Source organism: Drosophila pseudoobscura, chromosome 4 (genome assembly GCF_009870125.1).
Source record: "Drosophila pseudoobscura strain MV-25-SWS-2005 chromosome 4, UCI_Dpse_MV25, whole genome shotgun sequence".
NCBI lineage: Eukaryota > Metazoa > Arthropoda > Insecta > Diptera > Drosophilidae > Drosophila > Drosophila pseudoobscura.
In genome coordinates this window covers 19,379,584-19,405,847 of record NC_046681.1, presented here as the reverse complement: position 1 = coordinate 19,405,847, position 26,264 = coordinate 19,379,584, and the positions used below count along the sequence as shown (strand labels likewise).

The 26,264-nt window shown below is 50.3% G+C and overlaps 3 protein-coding genes across 6 annotated transcripts in view; 2 read left to right on the top strand and 1 right to left on the bottom strand.

The window, feature by feature from the left end:
- Positions 1 to 27: 27 nt before the first annotated feature.
- Positions 28 to 1,697, top strand: LOC4817147 (zinc carboxypeptidase). Its single transcript, XM_001356424.4, has 5 exons — positions 28 to 222; positions 287 to 423; positions 536 to 920; positions 980 to 1,367; positions 1,435 to 1,697. Exons 1-5 carry the CDS (start codon positions 46 to 48, stop codon positions 1,626 to 1,628), a joined length of 1,281 nt encoding a protein of 426 aa, XP_001356460.3. The 5' UTR covers positions 28 to 45; the 3' UTR covers positions 1,629 to 1,697.
- Positions 1,615 to 26,006, bottom strand: Myo28B1 (Myosin 28B1). 3 transcript variants are annotated; one of them, XM_033380787.1, is made up of 10 exons: positions 25,890 to 26,006; positions 10,374 to 10,637; positions 9,191 to 10,312; positions 8,208 to 8,723; positions 7,067 to 8,146; positions 5,098 to 5,307; positions 4,742 to 5,040; positions 3,147 to 4,688; positions 2,963 to 3,086; positions 1,615 to 2,905 (listed from the first exon to the last, which is right to left on the bottom strand). In XM_033380787.1, the coding sequence occupies exons 1-10, from the start codon at positions 25,950 to 25,952 to the stop codon at positions 1,649 to 1,651; spliced, it is 6,477 nt and encodes a 2,158-aa protein (XP_033236678.1). In that variant the 5' UTR covers positions 25,953 to 26,006; the 3' UTR covers positions 1,615 to 1,648. The 3 variants fall into 3 exon arrangements, with proteins under 3 accessions (XP_033236678.1, XP_001356458.4, XP_015035826.2); XM_001356422.4 differs by lacking the exon at positions 25,890 to 26,006 and adding an exon at positions 24,837 to 24,878; XM_015180340.2 differs by lacking the exon at positions 25,890 to 26,006 and adding an exon at positions 12,290 to 12,581.
- Positions 15,881 to 26,264, top strand: part of Slob (Slowpoke binding protein) — a 34,467-nt gene continuing 24,083 nt past the window's right edge. For both annotated transcript variants that reach the window (XM_015180345.2, XM_015180346.2), the window contains exons 1-2: positions 15,881 to 15,988; positions 16,238 to 16,634. The gene's annotated coding sequence lies outside the window, so the exon portion shown is untranslated. The remainder of the gene's footprint in view (positions 15,989 to 16,237; positions 16,635 to 26,264) is intronic.

Here is a 26,264-nt window from a genome sequence, read left to right as displayed (position 1 = left end):
AAAGGTGTTTCTTTTGGGCTGATGGGTTCGCCAGAAAGTCAGTTAATGGTCAATATGCGTCTGCTTTGGTTGTGTGCCGCCACGCTGGTGGTCCTGGCTAGTGCTGGGACCCTCAAGGATACCCCCAAACAGCGGTTTGATAACTACGGGGTATACAAGCTGACGATTCGGAACAGGATCCAATTGGCTTTGATCGAGAAGATTGGTGAGATCTCCAATAAGGTGAGACAGGCTTTCATTTGGAATTGAAACTGAGGATTACCAAGGAGACTTATCCTTTTTGTAGTACGACATCTGGAAGGAATATGATGAGCATACCAAGGAAGTGCACATCATGGTTAGTCCCGAGGAGCTGAAGCACTTCCAGGAACTATTAAAAGTCAACGACATCAGCAGCGAGCAGATGATTGAGAATGTTCAAGAGTAAGTACGCAATCGATAAGAGTGGATGGCCGATGGACGTGGCCGATTAGCCAACAATTATGCGGGGTTTATGAGAGGCCATTAAACATTACGATCCCATTCCCCCACTTAGGCTTATCGATGGAGAGCAAGTCACTGCCGCCGCAGATAGTGGCACCTTTGGCTGGACTAAATACTACGAGCTGTCCGAGATCGAGGCCTGGCTGGACAGTGTACTGGCCGCGTATCCCACGGTGACCGAGGAGTTCATCGTGGGCCAGTCCTACGAGGGACGCACCATTCGCGGCATTAAGATCTCCCACAAGGCGGGCAATCCGGGCATCTTCATCGAGTCCAATATCCATGCCAGGGAGTGGATTACATCCGCCAGCGCCACGTGGTTCATCAATCAGCTGCTCACCTCCGAGGAGCCGGCAGTTCGGAATCTGGCTGAAAGCTACGACTGGCACATTGTGCCCGTGTTCAATGTGGATGGCTTCGAGTACTCCCACGCGAAGGTGCCGTAAACTTTCTTCTACTTTCTTCTGTTGTAAACCAATTTCTTCTCCACTCTTAGAATCGCATGTGGAGGAAGACCCGTCAGCCGCATGCCACAAATGAATGCATTGGAGCCGATGCCAACCGAAACTTTGACTCCCACTGGCTGGAGAACAATGGCGCCTCTTCGAATCCCTGCAGCGAGACCTTTGCCGGAGACGAGCCTGGCTCCGAGCCAGAGGCGAAGGCTTTGGTGGAGTACCTTACCCAGATAAAGGACCAGTTCAGCGTGTACATATCCTTCCACTCCTATGGCCAGTATCTGCTCTCTCCCTATGGACACACTGCCGCAGAATTTCCAGACAACTACGCGGATCTCCTGGAGATTGGCGAGGCCTTTGCCACCGCCATCGAAGACCTGCCCTACGGCACTGTCTACCGCTATGGCTCCACAGCCGATGTCCTTTGTAAGTTCACACCACAATGAAGGGTCCTTAAATAAGTCCTTAGATAATCGAATGTTTCTCTTTGTAGATGTGGCCACGGGCACCTCCGTGGACTGGGTGTTCAATGAGCTGGACAAGAAGGTTGCGTTCACCATCGAGTACCGCGACCAGGGACGCTATGGCTTCATTCTGCCCCCCGTGCAGATTATCCCCAACTGCGAGGAGCTGATGGCCGGCATGCTGGCTCTCATTGACAAGACCAAGGAACTGGGATATATATAAGCAATGTGTATTGTATGGGACTACCCCTGATCCTGATCAGTAAAGTACCTCACGTAGGAGGCCAGTAGATCGTCCATTTTGTAGCCCTGGGTGGTGCTGCACAGCAGCTTCGAGGCTCCGATCATGTTGCCGAAGCGTATGTGGAAGTGGTTCTTCCCCGAGCTCCACATCCCCAGCTGCGAGTACTCGAAGCTTCGGAGGGTTTGCTTCGTCTGGGCATCCAGCAGGTGGAAGCCGGAGCTGTTGATGGCGATCAGAAGGCACTCGGGCAGGGTCTCGTCATTCTGCTGCTTCACCACAAAGAAGGTGGAGCCGAAGCACTGCTGCTGGGAGAGTGCCTGCAGGAACAGAAGCTTGGCCTGGTCTTCGGTCAACTGCTCGTGGTGGATTCGTGGGAGTATCTGCTGGCGCCAGTCGGCCACCGTCTGCAGGGGTATCAGATCCTCGGGCACCAGGCGGGGCAGCACTTCCGGCAGTCTCTGGAGACTGACCTCCTGATCCGCACTGTAGACGAGTCCCGCCAGCTGCGAGGCCTGCTCGCAGTCTATGGGGTAGTAGCCCTTGAGATACTTGTGCAGCTCCTGGGGATAGCTGAAGATCACATCCCCATTCGGATCCTCGCCCGGCTGGTTGTTCAGCCAGAGCTTCCGCATGAAGTGCAGCTGGTAGTGGCCGTCGCAGGCGGAGCGAATGGTCTTCTGCTGGCGCAGCCAGTACAGCAGTTGGCTGATGAAATCGAACACAAAGTCCGCCTCCGGCATGGCGTACACCTTGTCGCCGGTCTTCAGGAAGATGCTGTAGCCCACGGCGGTCTTCAGCTCCAGTCGGTGGGCGATCTCCGTGATCAGCTCTGCCCCGCGCGTATGCGACTCAATCTCGAAGGCCTCCACCGTGTCGTCTGGGAAGTAGATCTTGTGGTAGATGTGCATGCACCGCTGCTGGATGCCCTCCACCTCGATCAGATGCGGCGCCTGCTTCCGCTGGCCGTGCTGCACGGAGCGCTTCAGGCGCTTCAGACAGGCATCCGCCAGCGAGTCGGCGCGCATGCGCAGCAGGATGAGCAGCTCCCGCATGATCAGGACACTGGGCGCCATCAGACCCGTGGCCAGATAGAGCAGGTCCCAGCCCCGCTTCTCGCCCTCCGTGGAGGGATTGTCGCTCAGCTGCTTCATCAGCTGGCAGTAGAGCTCATCGCACAGCAGCGGATGCTGCAGAGCCGGCTGGAAGATGAGGTCCGTGTTGACGGGCAGATTGCTCCTGGCTATATCACCCATGTACTAGCGGGAAAATATTGAAATTTAGTTTGGAACATTACTCCGGAATAGCCCTACTACCTTCAGTATGTGATGGTAGATGACCAAGGCCTGTTGAAACAGCTGCGGCTTCGATCCCAGCGCCTTGAGTAGTGGGGCCTTGAGCGGTTCCGGCGAATACTTCGAGAGAGGACCCTTGTCAGATCTGAGGAAAAGTAAAACCTGGATTATCTTCCTTCCATTGCCGACTTTCCGAAGAACTTACTCTATGGCCTCCCTAAACTGCATCTCAGCCAGCTGAGAAATATTGTGCTGACGACGGCGTAGAACAGCTTTGCGAGGAACCGGCTTGGGCGCCTCCTCATCGAATCGGCCTTCGCGGAAGATCTCCTGCAGCTTGGCGGTGGGCTCCGTGAGTGTGGCCAGGACACGGACATTGCCGGCGGCGAACTGACCCCACTGACCCTTGACACAGCCACGCCAGCACTGCTGGGCATTGCCGGCCATAAGTTGGGCCCCGGTGACACCCGAATCGAACTGGACGAGATCCCCGGGCGAGAGAGTGAGGAAATCTTCGTCGTCCAACTCCTGGGAGTGATCGAGGGCCACGCCGAAGCTGGACCGCTGCCGGAGATTGTCCAGCATATAGTTGATGACCTCGCTGGCGTCCTCGGCGGCGCTGCACTGCAGCACAAAGTTCACTTGCTGCACGGTGCGGACGTGCAGCTCCTCGTTGGACTCCGCGTGCACCTTTAGCAGCTCGGCAAAGCTGCAGGAGGCCAGCACCTGCTCCGTTTCGTCGATCAGGAAGAGCCCTGTGGCATTGATGGCCAGCATCAGCTCGTCGCTCTGCAGCTTTGGGCCCTCCTTGCGGAGCACCTCGAACAGCCGCGAGTGTCGCATGGGCCACGAGAGATGGGCAAACAAACAGATGTCCTCCTTGGCCCTCTGCTGGCTGGCCGCCATCTGCTCTGCCTCCTGCTCCTGCCTGACATACGAACTGCGCTCGTAGGTGGCTGCAATGAGGCGGCTCCAGTTCTGCACGGCACGCTCGCCCGGGGCCAGGAGATCACTGGGGACGAAGGCCGTGATCTCGGTGGTCTGCAGGCTTCCGATGGCGCCCGGGCCGTGCTCAATGAAGCAGGCCAAGGCACAGACCATGGCAATGTCCTTCTCGGAGCGACAGCGATACTCTCCGCACTTGAGGCCGTTCATGATCTGCTTGTAGATCAGATGCGTGGCCTTGGGATCCACCGCGGGATCATGCCACGTGGCGAACATCTCCTTACGCAGGTACAGCTTCCAGGGGGCATCCAGCTGGCGCTGCTCGCACACCGAAATTGCGTCCAGCACGTGCTCTCGTCCAGCGCCGAGTGGCATGAGTCTGCCGTGCAGCGACATCAGCAATCCAAAGCCAAAGCAGTCGCTGAGTCCCAGGCCTTGGCACAGCTGCTGCACGGCCTCCCTGGCCGTGCTGGCGGCATCCACCTGCAGTCGACGCGTCTCTCCGTCCATCAGGTGAATGTCCAGCTTCAGGGGCTGGCGTCCGCGGATGGCCTGCAGCTCTAGCAGCGACGGCGGCTGGCAGCGGGCGCCATTCATCAGAGTCCGCTCCAGACGCTGCAGCGAGGGTGCGGCCTGGAGCTGGGCGGTTCCCTGCTTCATGAAGCTCCGGAGATGCGGCTCAAAGTCCGTGCTTGGCGGAAAGCAGCTCAGGCAGAGGGACAGGAGCAGCCAGCCCCGGGAATAGGAAGTGCGACTGGGATTCAAGTACAGCTGCTTGCAGATCTGAGCAAGAATTTCATCTCTGGCAGGAGTTGAAAGGTTAATACTGATACGCTCCTTACTGCCAAGCCTTACCTTAGGTTATCCTTCAGGATGCCATGTCCAATGATGAAGTGCAGCTTATCCAGATGGCTGCTGGAGGCATTCAGCCAGTGCTGGTAGAACATCTCGGCCTCCCTCTGGCTACTGCCCTGCAGCTTGGAGGGACGCTTGAGGGCCTGACGCACAAATAGTCGGGGCTTTGAAGAACCAAATGCGCTCAAGAGCCGCGACAAATCACTCATGATATTGGCATCGTCCAAGGGGAGAATGGGCGACGATGGGGATACCTCTGGGATATCGCCCATGAATCGCAGAATCGTCAACCAAATGGCCTAAGAAGGGGATAAGTCTTTGAATCTCTGTTTGAGTTATACTTAGAAAGGACTCACCTTTGAGGCCATTTCATCCAAAGGCAGTTCATGCTTCAGCAGGGCCTGCTTCAGGGGCTTCCTTTCATGCTGTGCCGTGGCGCCACCGCAGAAGTACGTGGAGGCATATTTCAGATAGCTGAAGTCCGAGGTGTCTATGTTCTTGGCCACCGGCTTGGGCAGGCGTATGGTGTCGCCAGAGGCAATGGCCTGGAGCCTCTTCCGAGCAGCCTGCAAATAAAGAAGGTTTTTGTTAGTGACTTCCAGGGTAAACTCTTTGCGACTCGTTCAACTATTTAGATCCCTCTCCCTCTCTCTGTGGAGCCCTCAAGTGGTGTTCTCTTATACTCTTAGACATTCAATTCAGTTTATATTTCAGAGGTATTAATTATTTCGACAGCTGTAATCTGAGTGCCACTTATCGAGAGGTGCTTTAGGCGTAAGCTTTTATAAATATACGGGGCATGCTGCACCCGAAGATATGCCCTCGCGATAAGGACTCTGCGGCCGATTATTTACGATCGGGGTTTTATTTCATTTATCATTTTGGGTATTTGTTTTAAACTTCTGCCGCCCCACTGATAGCGGCCTGTCGCCCGCCATTGACCACGCTCCACATCCATTTTCCTTTGGCTCCAAATTCAGTTGCTGACTAAAGACGACCCGGTGTGGATCTCCGACTTCTGGGAACCTCTTCGAAATCTGCCTAATAAACTCTGTTTTTTTTTGTTTCTGTTGTGGATGTTGTTGTGCTTTGTGGTTGTTTTATTTTAAAGTGGAAATGGTAAAGGTTACTGGGGAATATTCTGGCCTGAAGGAAGATATTTCCCGAGTAAAATTCTATTAAATATAATCCAAAGTTCTAGGACATTCTTGGAATTTTTTGGTATATGCTATAAAGTGTTTCCAGGGGAAATTCCTCAACTATTTTTATACAAAAATTGTATGAAATTCCACAGCGATAGGAAATACGGCTGTAAATTTTAGAGGGAACCCTCTATGGCTTGGCCTATGGCTTGGGGGTTGTAAATAACCTTCTGGCTAATCTATTTTTTAATGAGTCCAGCTTTTATGATGTAAATACAATAAAAAGAAATAATTTCCGCTTTAATAAGAGCCTTTAGATCGGTATCTATGGCATAGGAATATTTTAAGAACTCTAAAAAGCTCTAATCTTTAGAAAACCAATTGAAAAAATAAAGAAATGAATGTCGTATCTGTATAGAGATAATCTATTCCTAAAGTCTAGGCAAATGAAATAAATATATAACCAAATTAGTCATAGGTACATGGTATTTGAATATAATGGTGACATGCGATCCCAGAGGGTGGGTTATTATGGGGACACTCACTGGAGTTGACGGGGACGATATACAATAAGCCAAAGATTGGGGGCGAATGGAAAGCAAACCACAACCAACGCAGAGCAGACGAGAAAACGAAACATTTATCTCTAGATTCCTTAGATATCACCAGCAATGGGTTTTATTTACAGAGTATAATAAATATTATGGTTATACAGATACTACGATATATACATTCATCGATTGAGGAAACTGTAACAAAAAGCGATCACAAACACAGCTTTTTCTCATTCTACAAATACAATATACACTCGTGTACGTTAGTATATATTATATGGAATATACAAGCTGCATTTAATAGATTTGTACATAAAAAAGTAGGCAGCCAAATGGAGTCCCAATGAAGGCGAGTCGCAAGGCTGGAAGACGACCCTGGCAGCCAAGGAGTCGTCGTCCAGCCTTGGGAGTAATATCATCTACAGCTAGGTCTAGTTTGTTCAGGGCCCCTCTGTCCCGGCCGAGCGTCCCTACTAGAGGCGGGTCTGGTTGACGATCTTCCGCGGCGCCGCCTCGTAGTAGTTGACGGGCCGGGACAGGAGCTTCGTGGGCACGTCTTTGCGCAGGCGCAGCTCCCGCTCGAACATCAGAGACTTCGCCTTGACATTCGGCCCCAGGGGACCACTCACATCGGGCTCGTCGTTGAGGAAGCCGAACACATCGTCCACCATCTGCTTGGAGGACTCCACGTCGTTGTAGCCCTGCGGGCTCTCCGGTATGGGGGCAATGCCGTTCGTGGTCTTGGCGGCGGTCTGACTGGCGGGACGCGTGGCCACAGGAGCAGCGACGATCAGAGTGGTCGGTGGCGGCGGCAGGGACATGCGCGCCTGCTGGGTGGGCGCCTTGGGTGCCTCCTGCTTGAGGGACTTTGTGCGCTTGGGCTGCTGCAGAGCGGCCATGGCCAGGGCATTGCGGGTGGCTGCCTCGTCCTTGAGCCGCTGCTCCTCCGCGGCCTTGAGCCGCTGCTCCTCCTCGGCCTTGAGACGCTGCGCCTCCTGTTCCTCGTTGAGACGCAGCTGCTCTAGCTCCTTCTGTGCCTTTTGCTCCTGCTGCTGCTTGAGCCGCTGCAGTTCTTGCTCCTCCTTCAGGCGCACCATCTTCTGCTGCTCGTCCTTCTGCTGCTGTCTGCGGGCCGCCAGCTTCGACTGGAAGTCCTTGCGGGTGAGGTAGCCCCGCGAGAGGGCCTGCAGCTTGATGGTGCGGCATCTTACCATCGTGAATTTCGTGGTCAGCTGCTGGGAAGCTACGCAGGCGCCCAACCGGTGGAAGCCCTGGCGCATGATCTGGTACTTACGACGCTGGAGGCGACCCCGCCAATGCCGCTGCACGGTGACGATGGCCTGGCGGTATCTCTGCAGATATCGCCGGAAGAGCACGCGCCGGAACCCTCGCTGTATGGCCACAATCGACTTGAGCATCAGCTGCGAGCGCTGCACCTCCAGGCTGGCATCATCCTCGTCCCGCAGGAAGAGCTTGGTCTTGCCGAACTGGCGGTCCGAGTCGGCGGGCAGTGTGGCCAAGCAGATCTGTTGCGCCACCTGGCGACAGTCGCACTTCTCCAGGGGTCCCGTGGGCGGCACCAGCAATCGATAGCGCTCCACGAAGGCGCGGTAGGCGGTGCGTATGGGATATCCTGCGCGTCGGATGCGCGCCGTCTCCATCATGCCCGAGTAGCGTAGCTGTCGCACACAGAGCTCCTTGTCAAAGTTCTACAAGAGATTACAGAGGGTCAAGAACTGAGAGTCCTTTGGTTTTCTTCACGCTACTCACCTTTGGCTCCTTGTATTCGTTCGGCTTGATGCACCTTATGAAGTAGGGATGCGCCTGTGCGAGGGTCCTCATCAGCATGTCCAGGGAGTTCCTGAACTTCACGCACAGCGTCGGCTGTTTCTTGGCCGTGTCCATGGGCATTTCGTGGGGGAAGATATCCACCAGATACTTGTTCGCCGAGCGCTGAACCAGCGCCCTCAGGTCACCGCTGAACGAGTCGCGATTCTTTTCGAGAAAGCCCAGCGGATTGTACATGACGACGCCCGCATAGTGGCGGATGCCAAACAGCGAGGTCTGTGTGGTCTTGCCTTTCACATAAATCGAGCGATTGCCATGCTGGACATGGAGCTTCTCCAGCAGGGTGCTGTCCGTGCCCTTGGGGAACTTTGATTCCTCATCGATCAGGGACATGAGGTTCATCGGTTTCATGCCAATGAGGTCGAGTATTTGTTGATTGTCCTGGAATTCGATGTGCTGCCAGTTGATGTGCTCGTTCTGGTATTCATCTTGTTCCATCTAACGAAAGGAATTGAAAGATTGTTGAGAGGGGGAGAGCTAGAGGTAGAGCATCTGAGGGTTACGATGCGAATAGGTATTCCGAAGAATATCTTAAGATAGTCCTTTAGTCGAATATATGTAGAAGCACGTGCCAGCCCTGAACATGAACAGACATGCATGTTGAGACCCGTTTGCTTCGCTTTGTTTTGTATTTGCTGAGAGAGAGAGTCCCCACGATAGAGAACGGGTCTTGCTGTTGCTGCGAGAGAGCCATACATGCATTGAGAGATAAGAGGTGGTCCGCTTACTCTCTCTCGGGTGCTCAGCACTACAGAGAGCGCTTTGACGCTGTGTTTGACGAGAGAGAGACGTACGAAGTGGGCTGTAAGACCCGAAAAGAGAGCCCAAGAGAGAGAGAGACCCTCATTTGAGTGCGAAGAAGCCAAGCTCCCTTCGTAGATCGAGGGATCCTATGCCAGACTCACCTTGAAGATGTGCCCCACAAAGAACTGCTGTAGATTCTCGTTGGCATAGTTGATGCACAGCTGCTCGAAGCTGTTGTTGTCAAAGTTCTCGAACCCAAAGATGTCCAGGACCCCGATGCTGTTCATCGGCCGGTCCGGCTGCTTGTTGATCGTCTCATTGATGCGCCGCACGATCCGCACGAAGATGCCGTCGTACAGGGACTTCACGAAGGCGTCGCGTCCCTCCAGGGCCGACTCCTTGGACAGGCTGGTGGTCACGTGCTCGCCATGGACGAATATTGTGCGCTGGGTCAGGGCCAGGTTCAACGGAGCCACCGGTATGCCCAGCAGCTTGGCCACCCTCTTGAGGGTCTCGTCGTCTTGCACCTCGGCCGCCTCCTGGTTGGCCACCTCGGTGGCCTTGAAGCGCAGGTTGCCCAGGTGCAGGATGGCCGCCAGCAGGCAGAGTATGCTCCACATCTCCTCCGGCTTGAAGGAGAGCACCTTCATGGCCGCCCGGATGTCGGCAAAGTCCTTGGCGTCGCCCCTGCCGGGCAGGGTGAAGCACCCGCCCTGCGAGAGGTAGTGGTACTGGCTGGGGGACTGCTCCTGCAGCATGAGACGCTGCCGCTCCGGCGGCGTGAGCCCCGCCAGCATGCAGTAGAAGATGTGGTAGTTGCGCTCCTCCCGGCTCTGGAAGACGATGCGCGATTTCTCGAGCAGGTACTGCTGGATGCGGGCCCCCTGGATGGCGCCCTCGGGCGTGAACCGGATCTCGATGTACTTCCCGAAGCGCGAGGAGTTGTCGTTCCGCACGGTCTTGGCATTGCCGAAGGCCTCCATTATCGGATTGGCCTCGATGATCTGCTGCTCGATCCACGAGTGCTTGCCGCTGATCGCGGCCAGGTACTGCAGGATCAGCTTGGTGCTCTCCGTCTTGCCCGCCCCCGACTCGCCGCTGATGACCACGCACTGGTTCTCCTTGTGCCGCTGCAGCCGCTGGAACGCGTTGTCGCTGATGGCGAAGATGTGCGGCGGCAGCTCGTTCAAGGCCTTGTTCCGGTACAGCTGGATCTCCCGATTCGTGTAGATCGGCAGTATCTGATAGGGATTGATGGCCACCAGCATGGAGCCGGTGTAAGTCTGAAAGGGAGAGTGGCGTTTAGTCAAAGCCTCGGATACCCTTGTGGTTCCCATTACTTACGTATATCAACTGCTTGGCGTAGCGGTTCTCCAAGTTCCTCAGGATCGTGTACTCCTGCAGATCGCCCAGCGTGATCATGTCCTCCACATCCTCCTGCGACGTGATGTGCATGGCCTTGAGCACGTCCCCGGCTGGCACCCAGAACTGCTTCTTGCGATCATCGCACACCAGGGTCTGGGTCTTCTCCGTGCGCACGATCCGGGCCCCGAAAGGCACTGCAAACTCGCTGGTGGCATTCTGCGGCTTCACCCACACATACTCGCCCTGTCGATAGAACATTGAGGGATTCCCCTGAGGTTAGTTTTCACATCATAAATGTAACCGATAAGAACTGGTAGGCCACAGGCATTGTGTTATCGTGTTACATCGATAGTTCATAAATCACGGGGCAGTCCATAAAGACCTTAAAATACAACTGAAAACTAACGACAAACGAGATATTCGAAAGACCAATGAACTTGTAGAGTTTTCCCATGAATAAAAACAAGCCAAAAACCATCCATAAATTTCTACTTGAAAGATCTCTGATGATCAATGAGTTTTCCTAAACTATTATTGAGCTCTTTTTCGTAGAATTTGCCCCCCTTTTCAAGCGAGACTTCTAAAACACGATATCGAGTCAACAAAGAACTGGATTTACCCCTTGGTAACCCCCTAAAATGGCACTCATAAACGTTTATGTAGTTTGGTGCCACACCCAACACGATATCGGCCAGTGAAGAGGAAATTATTTTATGTCCACAGTAGAGTTTGCTCTGCAAACCCCTTGAATATCGTGGCCTGATTTAAATATAAAAGAAAAGAACACAAACGGTAGCCGACTTTCGGCAAATATGCGCAGCTGTCGGCAGTCATTATCTTATCATTGGAATGCCGATATACAAAGCAGGTCTTATCGGTATCTGAGCATCGAATCGACACGACAAGGCAGCACCAAACAGGTGATAATTGCCAAAACGAAGGGGTCACACGGGAAGATATGACCTTGCCTATGGAACCATCCCACCCATCCCAAGATTAGATTACTCTGCCGGAGGCCTATTCCCGGCCATGAGCCATGAGCCATGAGCAAACACCTGCCATATAAATCGAGACTAATGTCTCACTAAGTGCCTTCCAACGATCGTAAATACAGATCCCACAATCGGGAATTCGCTAATCGAAATGTCTGCCGTGTCGTGTCGGTGAGATCACCTCCCCAAAAAGTGTGAGTCATTAGTTTTCCGAATCAGTAACTAAACATTCCATGAATTAGATGGAATTAGGCACAGTGGTAGTGGAACAAGGCAGAGAGTAGGCTGTGTTGGGATTCCGGGAAGACACAAAAGTCGTACAGACAGATATGTGTGCGATTTATAATGTTTATTCCGTTGAAGACACTACATCCCGTTGTGGCTCGGTGGTTTAGGGCTGGCCAAAGCCTTTTACAGCGCTCTCAAGACCTGCCCCGTATCTGCTTTTCTATAATCTTTAATTGACTTTTCGCTATTTCGATAAGAAGTTTGCTTTGGCTGCGAATGGCAGGGAGTGAAGGGTTTTTACACGCTCAAACTATGGCAACCCATGACTAGCCGCAGTGACGGACACAATTGAGTTTTGAGCTACCTAATCATAAATACTTTATGCTCATAATCTCTGGGTATTATTATGTACATTCCCCGTACAGCCGCAGGTGGAACAACACAATTAGCACACGTGTAGGCTCTGTGGAGTCGTGGAGTCGCGTCTGGTTGATAAGTTTAAAATTAAAATATGCCCCATGATGGCAGCGGGCGGGGGTGTCGGTGTCGTGTGATATCAGTTATCAGAGCAATTTTCTGATAAGACTTTTGGAGGGTGGGTGGGGGGTGGAGACTGGAAGACAGGCTATTTCGGTGCCACGACAACCAGGAAGTCTCTATGGAAATTTCACTTACATGTTCCCGCACAAACTCGGACATCTCGTCGACGTATTTCACTCCACTCCACTCCACACTCCCCCACTTCACACACGCGCCGACAACAACGACGATTCTTAATTGGCAAAAGTTTGCCCCACAAACGTTTTTTTGGTGTCTGTTTTCACAGCCGTTTTCACTTTCTTGCACGGCGATCAAAGATTCTTTTCTCAGTTCTATTCGTTCTCCTTGGCCAAGTTCTGTTCCGTTCCGCACGGAGTCTCGCACACTTCTGAGCGCTCTTCAATGCGGCCCCTCAATGGGGCCTCTGACAGGGTGGTTGGGGCCTCTTATCTGATGGCTGATAACGAATATTGAACGCTTTTTGGCAGCCCATATCGCGGCTGCCACCCCACAACGACTCCGCCATATGGCGGGTGTCGCACAGATGCCCCGGGGTCGGAAAATTGTCTGCCTGCTCTGGCAATATGCATACTACGTCACGATTAACGTTGCTCTAATGTATCTCCCGATACCCGCTTATCTGCCTATAAATGCTGCATGGCACTGATCCCGCTCATGAGTCATGTGATTGGTCATGAGTCTAACGCAAGTTTAGGAGACCGTAGTGCAATACCAGAGCAACAAATTGTTCCAGAATTGTGCTGTGACAAAGGTTGATTCGATAGACACGAGCTACTCTTGAGTTTGTGTTTAAAGATTCCCGGAAAACGCTCAAAAACGAGTGCAAGTCGTATATCACTCGATTATGTAAAGGAAGGAAGCTCCACCTCTCGAAGAGAACCCTTTTTGCTGTTCCATTCCATTGTTCCCATGCCATGACGCACTCCTGCAGTCTCTCACTTTGATTTGTGATGTACGGACAGTCGCATTAATCAATCGAATCCGATTTGTCAAGAGCCGAGCCCATGTCGTATATAAAATACTCCTCAAGTTTCCAATTACGCAGTTTCATTTATAGAATTACCCATAAACAGATGTTTTTTAGAGAATTGATGAAATACCTGCTATCCACTCTCCTCCGCACACAAATTGCAAAGTCCAACAGTTTTGGGTGATTCGTCATTCAGTGCCCCACTGGCGTTGGCTATCGGTCGATAGCGACAATGCCTGTCATCTTTTTAAGTAATTTGTTAACCATTTTAATCATAATTGAAGGCGCCGAAGCCCGAGAGCTACAACAAACGTCGATAAAGAACAGACAAAAGCAAAGGCAAACAACATTAACTCCACTTCGAGTGCAGCCAAAGCCATAGATGGCTTTAAACTATTAGTTAGGCGACTGCCTTGTTGCTCTCTTTTGTGTTTGTTTAAAGCCAGTTTGTTCTAGCCTTCCCCTTGACTTTGGTGCCCGCCCGCAACGTCATCATTTTCAGTAGATTATTTTGGCTTTAACAAATAGTTGGGCGATAAGCCAGCGCCGAGAGAGAGAGAGAGAGAGGGAGAGCTGCTCCAAGTGGCTGCAATAAATTGTTGATAGCGGGGGGGCCAGTCACGTGCTAGATGAAACATTCCAAAGGAATGTGGAGGGTGGAGAGTGGAGAGTGCAGAGTGCAGAGTCGTGTTGCTGCCAGGCCACAAGCAGCCTTCTGCCACCGTCCTTGACGGAATGCAATGAACTCGCGAGAAGCGATGTTTCTAGAGGGGAAGGGGGGGGGATTGGGGCTGGTGCTTGCTTGTGCATTAAAAGCGCAATTAGGATTATCCTGCGAATGTGCTTAGCAGGAGCAACACGGACAATAGCCAGCCAGCCAGCCAGCTGGGGCGAGCTCAACTTTTGACCCAATTTCGGACGTCATAAATCCCAGCAAGACAAAGACAAAGAGAAAGAAAGTGCCCCAAAGGGCACAAGGAAAAGGAAAAGCGTTCTCTTTCTTCGCCTGTCAGGCCGCCTGTCCGCTGCTTGCCGGCGGCGCATAAAAATTCAATTAAAGGACATGCCTACAGAGTGCTAGATGCGAATGGAAATACGAATGTTGCCTCATAAATTCCGCGCTGATAACATGGCGTATGCGCAATGTCGTGCAATTTGTTCAGCGCTTCGAGGTCTGCCCCAGCAAGCAATCATCGTCGAGGCGAGGCGCACAATTTACAATGTTTGCCGTGTTCCGTCGAGCGCAGATAGTGGGCACAGGAGTAGCAAAAGGTGTCTGTGGCGGCGGCACTCAGCTACCATTCGGTGGTGCAGCCATCGCCAAGTGACACTGATACTACCGATGACGATGGGCCACAAACCCCCACCCCTACTCACCCCCTACCCGCAGTACCCACTGCCCACAGCAGCTCCTCTCGAACACATTGTTGACCTATATTCGGGCATCAATGAAACGCGAGCAGCTGTGCAGGGAGCGGAGAGCGGGGAGCAGAGCGCAGGGGTGGGGAGGGGAGGAGGCAGCGCACTTTCAATGCTATTGAGTAAGTTGAGTAAAAGCTCCCAGTTGCCGCTTGGGCTGGAGGCAAAGCTCTCGCTGCTCTGCTCTCTCTTCGAGGAAGCTTTGGGACTGGAAGTAAAAGCTGCTGCCGTACGGCGCTCTCCCTGCCAGACGCTTTCATTGATGCTAACTGTATACCAAAGAGGCAAAGCGCTACAAAGAAATGGATGCAACAGAAAGCGCTACAGAAAGTCGGATAGGAATTAAATAATAAATTAAATGATAAGTTAATAAAAAAAATCTTGAAAAATATCACAAACCATTAATATAATTATTATTTTTTCGGAATTTTTGTATTTCTTACATTTTACATTTAAAGATATGGGGCCTGCATATTAGAATGATTTGTTAGCCCTGAAATTTCGTCATACTTTCAAGCTAATATATAATGATATTTCTTATTTTATTAAAAATGATCTAAAAACTGATGAACAGCCGAGAAAGAACTCCAACAAAAATTTGGGGATCATTGAAACAACTGATATATGAAATTATATATAAAATACAAAATAATATAAAATAAAATTAATAAAAATTAGAATTAATTAAAATATATATAATATAAAACATATATATAATATAATATAATTAATATAAAATTAAAATAATACAAAATAAAAATATTACAAAATAAAAATATTATAAATTAATAACAATATATAATACAAATAATATAAAATAAAAATATAAAAATAAAATAATACAAAATTATATAAAATAAATATTATATAAAATAAATTATAAAACCCACATTTTGCTAGAAAATTCTAGAAAAATATACTTTAAAAGCAAAATTTGATAAATAAACTATCTTAGGAAGTCGAAAAAATATAATAGGACAGATATCGTCTTATTTTCGGGTAAATACTGTTCAAAAAGTGCATCCATGCCGAAGAGAACCCAAAAACAACAACCAAAACAGCTGAGAGTTGCCCCGAGAACAGCGAAATCTCAAACCGATTCTTCTGCTGTTCGGACAAGACTCGAATCAACTGGAAATTGACGAACAGCTGGAGACAGAATTCGAGAGAGAGACAAAGAGAGACAAATGGGACAGCATGGGGAAAAGGGTGTCAATGGAAGTACAGAAATGGAACCCTATAGATACACTCCACCTCTCTCTCTCGCTCTCCCTCTCTCTGGCGCTCGCTGAAGGAGCATCCGGCGGCACGGCAGGGCAGCTTTTCAATCCAGTTCGAGTCAGCCAGCGGTGTGGACGTCTCTCAGCGCTGCCGCTTCTTTTGCAGTCTCTTTCGCGACTCTCTCGCGCGTCGTCAAGTTAACGGTAAAGTTGGGTTCTAAATTTTAGATTCGATTTTTGTTTGAAAGCAAAAGTGCAAAGTGAATCAAATTCGTGAAACAGACCTACGAAAAATTCCATTTTTCCATACCAAATTGTTCAAAATTCTCTCTCAGTCTCGTGTTGTTTTCGTTTTTGGGGAAAAAGCATTTCAAATGCAGTAAATTATTAAAGGAAATTTATTTTGATTCACTTTCGTGCGTGCTGCTGTTGTTGTTGTTGTTTGCCCTCCAGTGGGAAAGAGAGAGCAACCGAAAGCCGAAGCCCAAATACTCGGCGCCGAGCACTCAACTGCCGAGCGGAAGACCAGCCGAAAATACCGAATCGCATTCACCGTTATGCTCGTATCAGTCGCGTTATAGCATCGCATCTGAAAGCATCGCCGAGCGCCACACAGCCACAAGACCACAGCAACAGTCTCCCATCAGCAGCAGCATCAGCATCCCATCACCATCATCGGAGGTATCTGTGAGATACTCGCAGTTCGCGAGTGCAAATTGCAGCTGCAACATGTCAATTAACTAAGTCCAACGTCCAGCGACAAACTCAAACCGATTACGGGCGAAAAGCCAGCGACACTTGCGACTAAACAAAGCTCAAAGCTCCTTCATAGTCCTTCTCCTGGTTACAGGTGAGTCCTCTGGCGGGTGGGGGATGGGGTGCAGGCACTTTATGACCTATTTGGCAGCAAAGGGAAGGGAAGGGAGGGGAAGCGAAGGGCTTACAATGCAGCCACAGATTTTGTGGGGGGGTGTTGCAATTCAAATTCTGGTCGAGATCAAAGCCAAAAGTAATTAAGAATCCTGGCTAAACTAATGGCTTGTTGGGGATAATTAATGTTATTCAAAGTGGATTAAAATACGCAAAAAGTTTCGCTAGTCAGCAGCAAACCCAAAGCAGTATAGAATTCATCATTTCCAGCACTTTTGCATTGGCTTTTCCCCATAAAACTTTAAAGCATCGCAGGCCCCGTGGGCGAAGAACATCCTCGAACCCTCGAAGGAGTTCAACAACTTTTTGTACAGAACTTTCCCCTCGACACGAGTTCAATTGCAATTTGCCAGCAATTCAAAGTAATTTCCCTTTTGCTTCGTTGCCTGCTGTATGAGAGAATATAACGCATACGCACCGTCGCACAAGGATCCATATAGTAGAAGAATAGCAGGGCGTCCGTCTGGAGACCATTGATGTTTTCCGTAATTGCTTCTAAAACTGCCTGAACTATTCCTAATGAGACAGTTAAAACGCAATCGTCAACGGTCTGGTCCTGTGTATTTCGCACTCACTCCTGCCCTGAAGGACCCTCGAGGAATGCGCTTGGATTGCTTTGAATGCCGCTGCGCTTCTTTCTCAATCTCAATTGGAATGCATTGAGCCCAAGGACATCAGCCGAAGCAGCAGCAGCAGCATCTGAGTATCGCAGGAGGTGGCCAGGGGGAGGGGGGTGGTGCCTGTGTCCCTTTGCGGTAGGCTACCCATTTTATGGCCGGATTAAAGCCGTAAACCATGCGGAAGTTTCTTGTTTGGAGACACCAGCTAATGCTGTCCTCTCCAGTTTTATGCATTTACCCGAAGGGCGACAAAAACTAACCAAAAAGCGAGAGGGATCTCTAGCCCGAGGGGACAACCAAAACATGAAGCACTTTGCCCAGCGGGGAGGGAGAAAACGGAAATTAAATTGGGGCATCCTTCCAGGGATCCTAGCTCTCACTTAGTCATGCACTCAGATTTCTGCCAGTGCATGTCCAAGTCCTTTCTTAAGACAAAAGCCACGTTTTTTATGTCCCTTCCCTGTCCCTCTCCCTGTCCCTCTGCCCGTCCCTTCCATGTCCCTTCCCACTCCCTGTCCCTCTTCCTTCTCTGTTTTGTTGTGTTTGCCCAAACATTTTTATTCGATTTCGACTTTCGGCGCCCTCCGTCGGCGCCCATTTGTTGATTTGATTTTCATGTTAATTTTGATCGCTCGCTTCGCTGGATCGATATTTGTACTTAGCCCCGCTGTGGCGCAGATAACACTTAAGTGCGCCCAAGTGTCGCCTACAATATTCCCCGAAATTTATGCTAATTATGCAAACGCCTTCACTGCGTATGCGTATGCGTAATATTTTCGGAACATTTGCTTTGTTTTGTCAAGAGTCGAGATTTGCTGCCTGTTCCCGAAATAGACGACTGAGCTCATAGATTGAATAACTTTTTGTTAGGGGGGCGCACATAAGAGGGGGGATGGCTTCCTCCTACTGGGCACTCATGGCATGCGGCCAGACAATAACCCTCTGAACCCATTCCTCTTCAGTGTTTTGCATATCATTGGGGGGATCCGAGCATTCCCGTTCCATAAATACCCCTTATTTCCTGCTAAGGGAATGTCCAAACCGAAGCTTCGAGAGACTATATCTGCCCTGCTTCGCCCCCTTCCCCGCAGCCACCCTTCCCATAGCTTTTAGACTCCTCTTCAATCATTTTTGTATCGACAAAATGCTTTGGTTTTTCGCTGATTTATGCCTGGGCCCTGCCCCCTTGCTTAGAGCCCTTTTTTTCCTGTGGGTAGCCCGAGAATTAGTTCATTCTGCCATGTTGGCCACGCCCCATCACTCACGCCTCCCCAACCCCCACCCCCACCCCCACCCCTACCGCCACCTACTGCCTGGTTTGTTTTGTGTGTTGCTTTCAATTTGTTTGTTTTATTTCACTTTTCGAAAAAGGTCAAAGTTGGCCACATTTCGCTTTGGCTTTAGCCCGGAGGCTCTTGCCTTTCTCCCAAGTGTGTGTGCGTGTGTGTGTGTGTGTGTGGGAGTTTTTGGTGGGCGGGGGCGTGGCTCTTGAAATTTTGTTTATGTGCTTTTCCGACATTCATTAAAAGTCCAGCCAGCGCCTGAAACTTTCTAGAGATTATCGACTCCAACGAGCAGTCATAATATTTATGGACCTAAGACCGAGCCCCAACCCCAGACCAAGCCTCTGCCTACGCCACCCGCTGTCAAAGGTCAAGCCTTGACCTTTGGCTACACCCAAAATTGGCCGCATTGTCGCCCCCATGTAAGAAATGACAATAACACATGGATCTGAGATACAAGAATGGAAATCAAACGACAGCTCCACAAAAGCAAAGCCCAAGGAAATTATTTCTTATCAGAGCGGCCCAGAGAGGGCGGACTGGGGGCTGGGGGGGGGGGTGGCCTGTCGCCGTGGGCGGTGGCGCGGAGGCGGGGCTGACATTTTACAAATGCCAGCAATAAAATTAGCTTAAATAACGTTTATTCTGCGCATCGAATTTCACTCAAGTGGGTCCGGGGGGGAGGCCGGGGGAGCTTCAACCTTGCGAGGGTAAATGCCTTTGACAGCCAGGAGGGTGGCACAAAGTGCCTGCTGATTGGAGGGTGGAAAATGCTCCTCAGGTGAAACGAGGGCATTAATTGGGGGTCTGCTCGGAGGAGCAGGCTCCAAAGTGCCAGAGTCGCCAATTTCCATACACCTCTGTCGTCCATGGTTCCACGGTAACCCCTACCCCTTCAGGGTGTTCCAATAGATGCATCATTCAAGCTTTTGCTGCCATCGGTATGACAGGCGTCTCCCTCAATGCCAGACCCCCCTCCCCCTCCCCCCCTCATCGATGTGTGAGTTATTATAACCTCAAGGCAATACCTCTCCACATTATTTCCCTGCCCCAGCCCCAGCCCCAGCCCCTGCCACAGCCCCTACCCCCTTGCCACATTCATATGTGGGGAATATGTAAATTTTTCTTGTGTCAACATATTGACAGAATGTCGCTGGCTGTTGCCACAGCCACAGCACACACGGGGCAATATGATTCTAATTTATGTGAACCTGAAATCAACACAAATGTGCAGCGTCAGCGGAGATACGAAAGATGATAGATGATAGATGGTGGAGGGTGGATGGCAGGACAACTAATTAGAAAGTTTTCCAATAAGTTTTGTGTGGACTTTGTGGCCAGAGGGTTTTTAATGAAAGGGAAAATAGCTGCACAAAAGTAGGCTACACTTCTGATGTCGTTTTAGGGGTAGATCCCGATAAGTAGGGGATATTATAAGCAAACATTGCTACGGATATACATATATCTTTACCCACACTCTTCCGCCTTACGAGTATTCAATTAACAATCAATTTGCATAACAAACGAAGCCACAAACACAGACACACGGACACACACACAGACACCCGCACACACGTAAGCAAACAATTAAATGCACAAACGATATCTGTGGCTGTGTTTACTCTTGTTCTTATATATGTACCCCCCCCCCCCTCCCCACCACACATATACCCTGGACTTAATCCTTTAGCCATGGACGGTGCTCCAGTTTTGGTTCGACATGCGAACAACTTCCGTTTCCGCCGCTCAAAACCGAAACACACAAATCATACTTCCGTTTTGCCCCGAAAACGTTTCTGTCAGGTAATGAGAATTGCGACCTAATGACCACCCAGCACACAGCTGCCACACACAAGTGGCACACACAAGTGGCACGCTCATGTAATTATAAAATTAAACACGGCGCGGCGTTCACTCGCATTTGAAATTTCGCATTTCCGGTTCGCTCGTTGCTGCCGCCGTTACTGCCACTTTGGGGACAGTTTCATTTATTTATTACCAACACAATCTGCGGGGCTGACCAGCGTGGAGTCCACCACCCCCCCCGGGGAGGAGAGGAGGCGCCCACTTTGTCCTAGTTTTTCCACGAACGAAAAGGAGCGACGACGTGGCTCGACAATGAGATACCCGGCAGTTATTTGGGTTTATATTGGGCATAAAACCCCCAAACTTTTATTGGAAGGGGAATCCCTTCTTTATGTTTAATAATCCCCTAATAAACATCTATTTGGGCAACAAAGTAGAAAATATCATTCCCTCCTGCTATGGCCGACCTGCTCACTAGCACAACAGACCCTCGTTCGTTATCCTTTGCTCGGAGGCAACCCCGACCTGGGCGGGGGGTGGCTCTGCAGGTGCCGACTGCTCTGGGGGGGGGGGGGGGGGGGGGGGGGGGGGGGGGGGGTCTTGGGGGCACATTTGCTCTGTTTACAGGTGAGCCGCACTCTGACGACATTATTACGATGTGCGGCGGTGGTCTCTGTCCCTCTGTCTCTTTTTTTGTGTCGTTTGGCCTGTCCTGTCGTTGGCTTAACAGCTAATGGACTCAAATGGTTGTTGCGGCTTCCGCTTTGCATAGTCTTTGCCACTCTTTGGTCGGGTGTCCTGCCGTGCTTTGTCCTTTATTTCCTTCAGTTCAGCTTAATCAGAGTTTGTCATTTGTTTTCGGCTTAACGTGGCTTTGCCGAGCCTGGCAATTATAATTAAAATGTTGGACAGTCCTCTGACATGTGGCACGATGCATCACCAGCTCTTTTGTAGTTGCATGCACAGAGAAAAGCCCCCACACAAAGCCGATGCCGAAGGGGCTTTCAAAGGAGGGCAGATCTTCAGGTATGCACGTATTCGTATATAGACCGCAAACCGCATTTAAACAGGCACCAATCCGACCCCCACACCCCCACACACACGGCTTAAAGCTAGCTCAAAGCCTATTCAGGTCATACAGAGAGAGACACCGAGAGACACCGAGAGACAAAGAGACACACAGAGAGAGAAAGAGAGACCCAGCGCCCTTCTCAATAAGCAAAATGTCAAGTTGTGGTTGCCCGTTATGACCAGGAGACAGGGACCAGGGACCCCCAGTGGAATAGTAGTAGGAGAGGACCATATGCAAATGATTCAACGAATGCAAGTTTATTGTAATTTCTGGCATAATTACTTATCCAGCTGAGATAATGGAAACTGGAGCACACCAGCCACAGCCCGGAGACGCCTCAAGTCAACGTGCATTCATTTGCATTTGCATAATCCTCAAGAAAACAGAGAGAGGGAGAGTCAGAGGGCAGGGGAGACCTGCATTAGCCCTGTCCTGCAGCTAACTGAAAAGGAAGAACGGGTCCCTCTGCGCACATCTGAACGGGTTAATCGATTGTGAATACAACTTTTATGTGGCTCTGAATCCTTAAGGCATAGAGCCCTCGCCATCGCCCCCACAGTTGACTTCTCGACTCGACTCGACTCTGTATTAAGAGATAAATGGTTTGTCTCCATTGAATCTGAGGCTCGGCCAGTGTTGTTATTGAAAAATGATAGCCAAAGAGGAGGGGAAAAAAGGGTCTCGGACTGCGACTGAGGTTTGTGGGCCAAAATGAGTGACAGCCAAGGAGATGGGCGCTGAGTAATGGAGAGAAATGGAGGGTGATTCAATTATGCAAAGGACTGGACTGGACGGGACTGCCCGGACTGTCCGGGTGGGGGGAGGGGTACGTAAACGGTCCTTTGCGTATCGTTTGCCAATAGACAGGACAGTACAGGACAGTACACGGTTGAAAGGGGAGAAGCAGGAGGTGGAATCATTAATCATTTATGCACATACATACGAGTATACTACTATGTAAGCACGTGTGCGGTTCCATATTAATTGGATACGTTTCAGGCACGCAAATCGCTTGTTTGTCTCGTGGAGGAGTAAGGAGACAGAGAGGGGGGAAGAGAGCCGTACGTGCGACCATTGTGAAGTGATTCACGCACATTTCATTCGCTTCTAGGGCTTATCCCCTGCCCCCCACAGCCCCCCACAACAAATTGAATGCATTATACATGAATAGATTTTAATCATTCGCCAATCAAGCAACACTGGCTGGCGGCAACAACAAAGCAAGTAGCAGAGAAAACAGTTTAAAGCCCTCCGCCCTCAGCCACCTCCCTGTCCCTTTGTCGGGGTCACCAAAGCAAATCTGCAAGCCTTCTCTTGTGGCTTATATTTCCCACAAATTGATTACAGATTCTTAATTAGAGGTGGAGTGGCAGGTCTTTGTCGGGGTCACCAAAAGCTGTCAGCATTCAGTAAACAAATACGAGTATAGGGCTGTCCAGAAGGTCTTCCTTTGTGGCAGTGTCAATTTTGAATTCCTTTCGAACGTCTGGCTGTCACTTTTGACAGCTCTGCTCACACGCTGATTAGAAACCCGTGCCATGCCATCATCTTCCAGCTGACAATTATCCCCTTTCGGTCCATAATTCTTCATCAAGTGAGACAATCCGTGGAACATGGCACAATTTGCTTGTCTGATTGCCGCGAAAACAAAAGGCTGCCACAGCCACAGCCACAGCCATGGCCTGACAACTGTCAACATCTTGTGACTGACTGACGTTGTCAGAGGCACATTTCAGAGGAGTTGCGGTTCTTGGACCGTGATGAGGATTAATCGGAGGCCTGACGTCAGGCCTTTGTTCGAGGGACTATCCGAGGGGCAACTCCCGTGCTAATTAACAGCCAGAGAGAGGGTGGGAGGGAGAGGGGGAGAGGGGGGAGGAAATGTGCAAACTGGCAGCCGGAATAGGTTAATTAATCTCTTTACCGGTTGGCGAAACCGAAACCGTTTCAGCACCGTTTTGGTGGCACTTCCTGTGGGCAGGGGGGGCAGGGGGGTGGGGCAAATGTGTGTCAAGGAAGCCGTGTCCTTGCCAGCGCCGTGCGGACAATATTTGAATGCAAATCAGCGAGTGCCGCAAAACATGCTCCCAAAATGCCAGACGATGCCACAAATATCGTCTGAATATATAGTAAACTTATTTTCGCTTGTGTTTTTATGGACACTCTTGCCACACGCCACACGCCACAGTCCACCGTCCACAAGGAACTTTTCAATTTTGACAGAGAGATAAACAGAGAGAGAAATCCACAAAAAACAAGACTATCTGAGGGAAGGGAGGGGGCGGTAGAAGGTCGTTGAAGGTTGGGTGGGGGGGATTGGTGGGTGGTGGCGTGGTGGGGTGGTGGGGTGGACCCATCAAAATAATAAAAACGTGTGAGCAACTCAAAGAGAGATTTTTCTGCTGAATTCAATTTTCTGTGCCGACAGCAAGGACATGCCAGGACTCGATCAACACTTTTGTGTTTGCTCAGTCTCGTTACCGATTCGAAACGTCATCGAAATAGTACAATTTATGGGCAGGGGGGCAGGGGTGAAGGGGGGCTGGAGGGAGTGCCTGCAAAACGTAGCTTTTAGACTTCCTCGAGCGCCAAGTTCAAACTCTAAAATAGAATTACTATGACCTTCAGCCTTCTAGATAGGAATCGCGATTTATGGCGGGGGCCAGGCGTCCCACGTGTTTTGGTTGGCTCGTCGGGCAATTACAAATGTCACCTTCCACATAAACACATTGTTGTGCAATCAAACAGGCCGTAAATAACAAAAAACCATCCAAAAAACCATGGGGGAGGGGGGCTGCACTTCCGTTGCATGTCCGTCTTCGTACGTTTTTTATTACATCCGGTTGGGGGGGGGGCATCCGCGACGACGGCGTTGACTCTTTTTGTCATTACCGGGGACTCGGGCTGAACATTAAAAACGCATTTCAAGTTCCGCGTGGGGGCTCCGTGTGGGGGGTGGGGGGGGGAGGGACCTGAAATTCCTGACCTGCACAACAACAAAAAAAAGTCCAAGTCGAAGCTCGCCAAAAGAAAAGCTTTCGCCTCCTACCAATGTTCTTTCTTTGCTTTTACTTTCACCCTCCAGCTGCCCCTCTCCACCCACCCCTCCCCCTCTCTTTCCCTCTCTCTTTTGTTGCTTGTGTGGCGGCGGCAATCAATTTTATTGATTTGAATTCCCATTTGATTGCAAAACGCATTCCCATTGCCGACTTTCACTCGAGAGTTTTACTCTCTCTTTAATTGAGTTTTTACGCAATCCACTCACACTCACACACACACACACACACACACACACACACAGGGACACTCTCTATATCTAAGAAACAATTCAAGGAACGTACTTTTCTGTGCGGATGGCCGGCGTCCATTTTCCACGCAGACTTGTGCGGAACTGAAAACATGAAAACCCTCGAGGGGCGCCCCAAAGCGTGATTTGTTTATTTGCTGGCCACATTATCGAGTTTTCCTTTCGCTTGTTTTGCCTTTTGCCCCTCTTCCAGCGCTTTTCTTGGCCATTACCATTGTCAGTGGCATTTGGTAGCGGAAATGGCAGAGATGTTCCCCCCCCCCCCTCACCCCTAAAAGATACCCCTTGAAAGTCCCAGCCTTAATTTTGATAATTCTTTCAACCTCTTAAGAGAAAGTTCTTGTACTTTCCTCTCAATTAAGGTTTCCTAATGCCTTTCCATTGACAGCCACTCGAAATGGCTTAATTAATGTTATTAACCAAACGCTTTGGCTGTTTCGCCAATGGCCTACTAATTAATGTTTTCGCAAGCGATAATCATAATAATATATACACGCCCCCTCGGTGCACGACGCACGAGCAACACGCCTCAAATTGTGCGACAAGAAAGTCTAAGCGAAACTTTGGCCGTGCCGCCAAATTATAAGTTTACACGCAACGACACAAGGGGGTTGGGGCTGGGGCTGGGGCAGAGCCATGAAAGTTTTCACTCAACTCCTGGCCAGGCCGGGCCCCCATGCAGAGCCCCATGTGGGCTGTGGCAAGTCCCCCCCCCTCCCCCTTTCTCAGGGCAAAGCGATGATAAATGAACAGCGGCTGAAGGCGACACAGATTTTCGGTCAGCTGCAGTTGATTTCCAGTCATCGCTGCGTATGAGTAATGTGCCCATTGACAAGCTCCTCTCCAGAAAACTTTGCCCTGTGGTGGGGGCGGGGGGGTGTCACATTATTGACAATTTTATTAGCCCAAATTTTGTTTTGGGCCCGCATAAAGTAAACTCGTTAATGCCAGGAGGCTGATGGGAGGGGCTGGGGCTGGGGAGGGGGCCAGAAGTGTTTGCCTGGAGCCTGGAGAATACCCATGGTATTCCCATTGCTGCTGCACTCGATGATCGTGATTCAAAGGAAGGAAGGAAACAAATACATACCTCCACTGCCGCTGCCAAGGCTGTGCTGTTGCCTCCTCCTTGGAGAATCCTTCGTAATGCCATCAGAGATAAACCATCGCCAATTCCAAGGCAAAGCCGATTTTCTGTCTATCAGTTTCGAAACCGAAAAACACTCGAAATCAAAGCCAGAGGCTTGCCCCTCTCCCTCTCCCCCTTTGGACTTTTGCATAATTTAACCATTTACAGTTTTTTGGTGGCAGAGAAGGAAATCCATTTATGCAACGCACGCCAGTGCCACTATGCAAATTCAAGGCGTTTCTCGGACACGCCCTGCCATTTGCAGCCCCCCCAAAAAAAACTTAGAGTTGAGAAATATTTTCCAAAGGCAAATCGGCATCAGAATCCTTAGTATCG

Coding starts and splice junctions, on each gene's coding strand:
- LOC4817147 (XM_001356424.4), top strand. CDS start 46: ATGGTCAATATGCGTCTGCTTTGGTTGTGTGCCGCCACGCTGGTGGTC. Junction 223..286: donor TTGGTGAGATCTCCAATAAG/GTGAGACAGGCT, acceptor TCCTTTTTGTAG/TACGACATCTGGAAGGAATA. Junction 424..535: donor ATGATTGAGAATGTTCAAGA/GTAAGTACGCAA, acceptor TCCCCCACTTAG/GCTTATCGATGGAGAGCAAG.
- Myo28B1 (XM_033380787.1), bottom strand. CDS start 25,952: ATGGCATTACGAAGGATTCTCCAAGGAGGAGGCAACAGCACAGCCTTG. Junction 10,638..25,889: donor CCTTGGCAGCGGCAGTGGAG/GTATGTATTTGT, acceptor TTCTATCGACAG/GGCGAGTATGTGTGGGTGAA. Junction 8,724..9,190: donor TTGTGGGGCACATCTTCAAG/GTGAGTCTGGCA, acceptor TCCTTTCGTTAG/ATGGAACAAGATGAATACCA.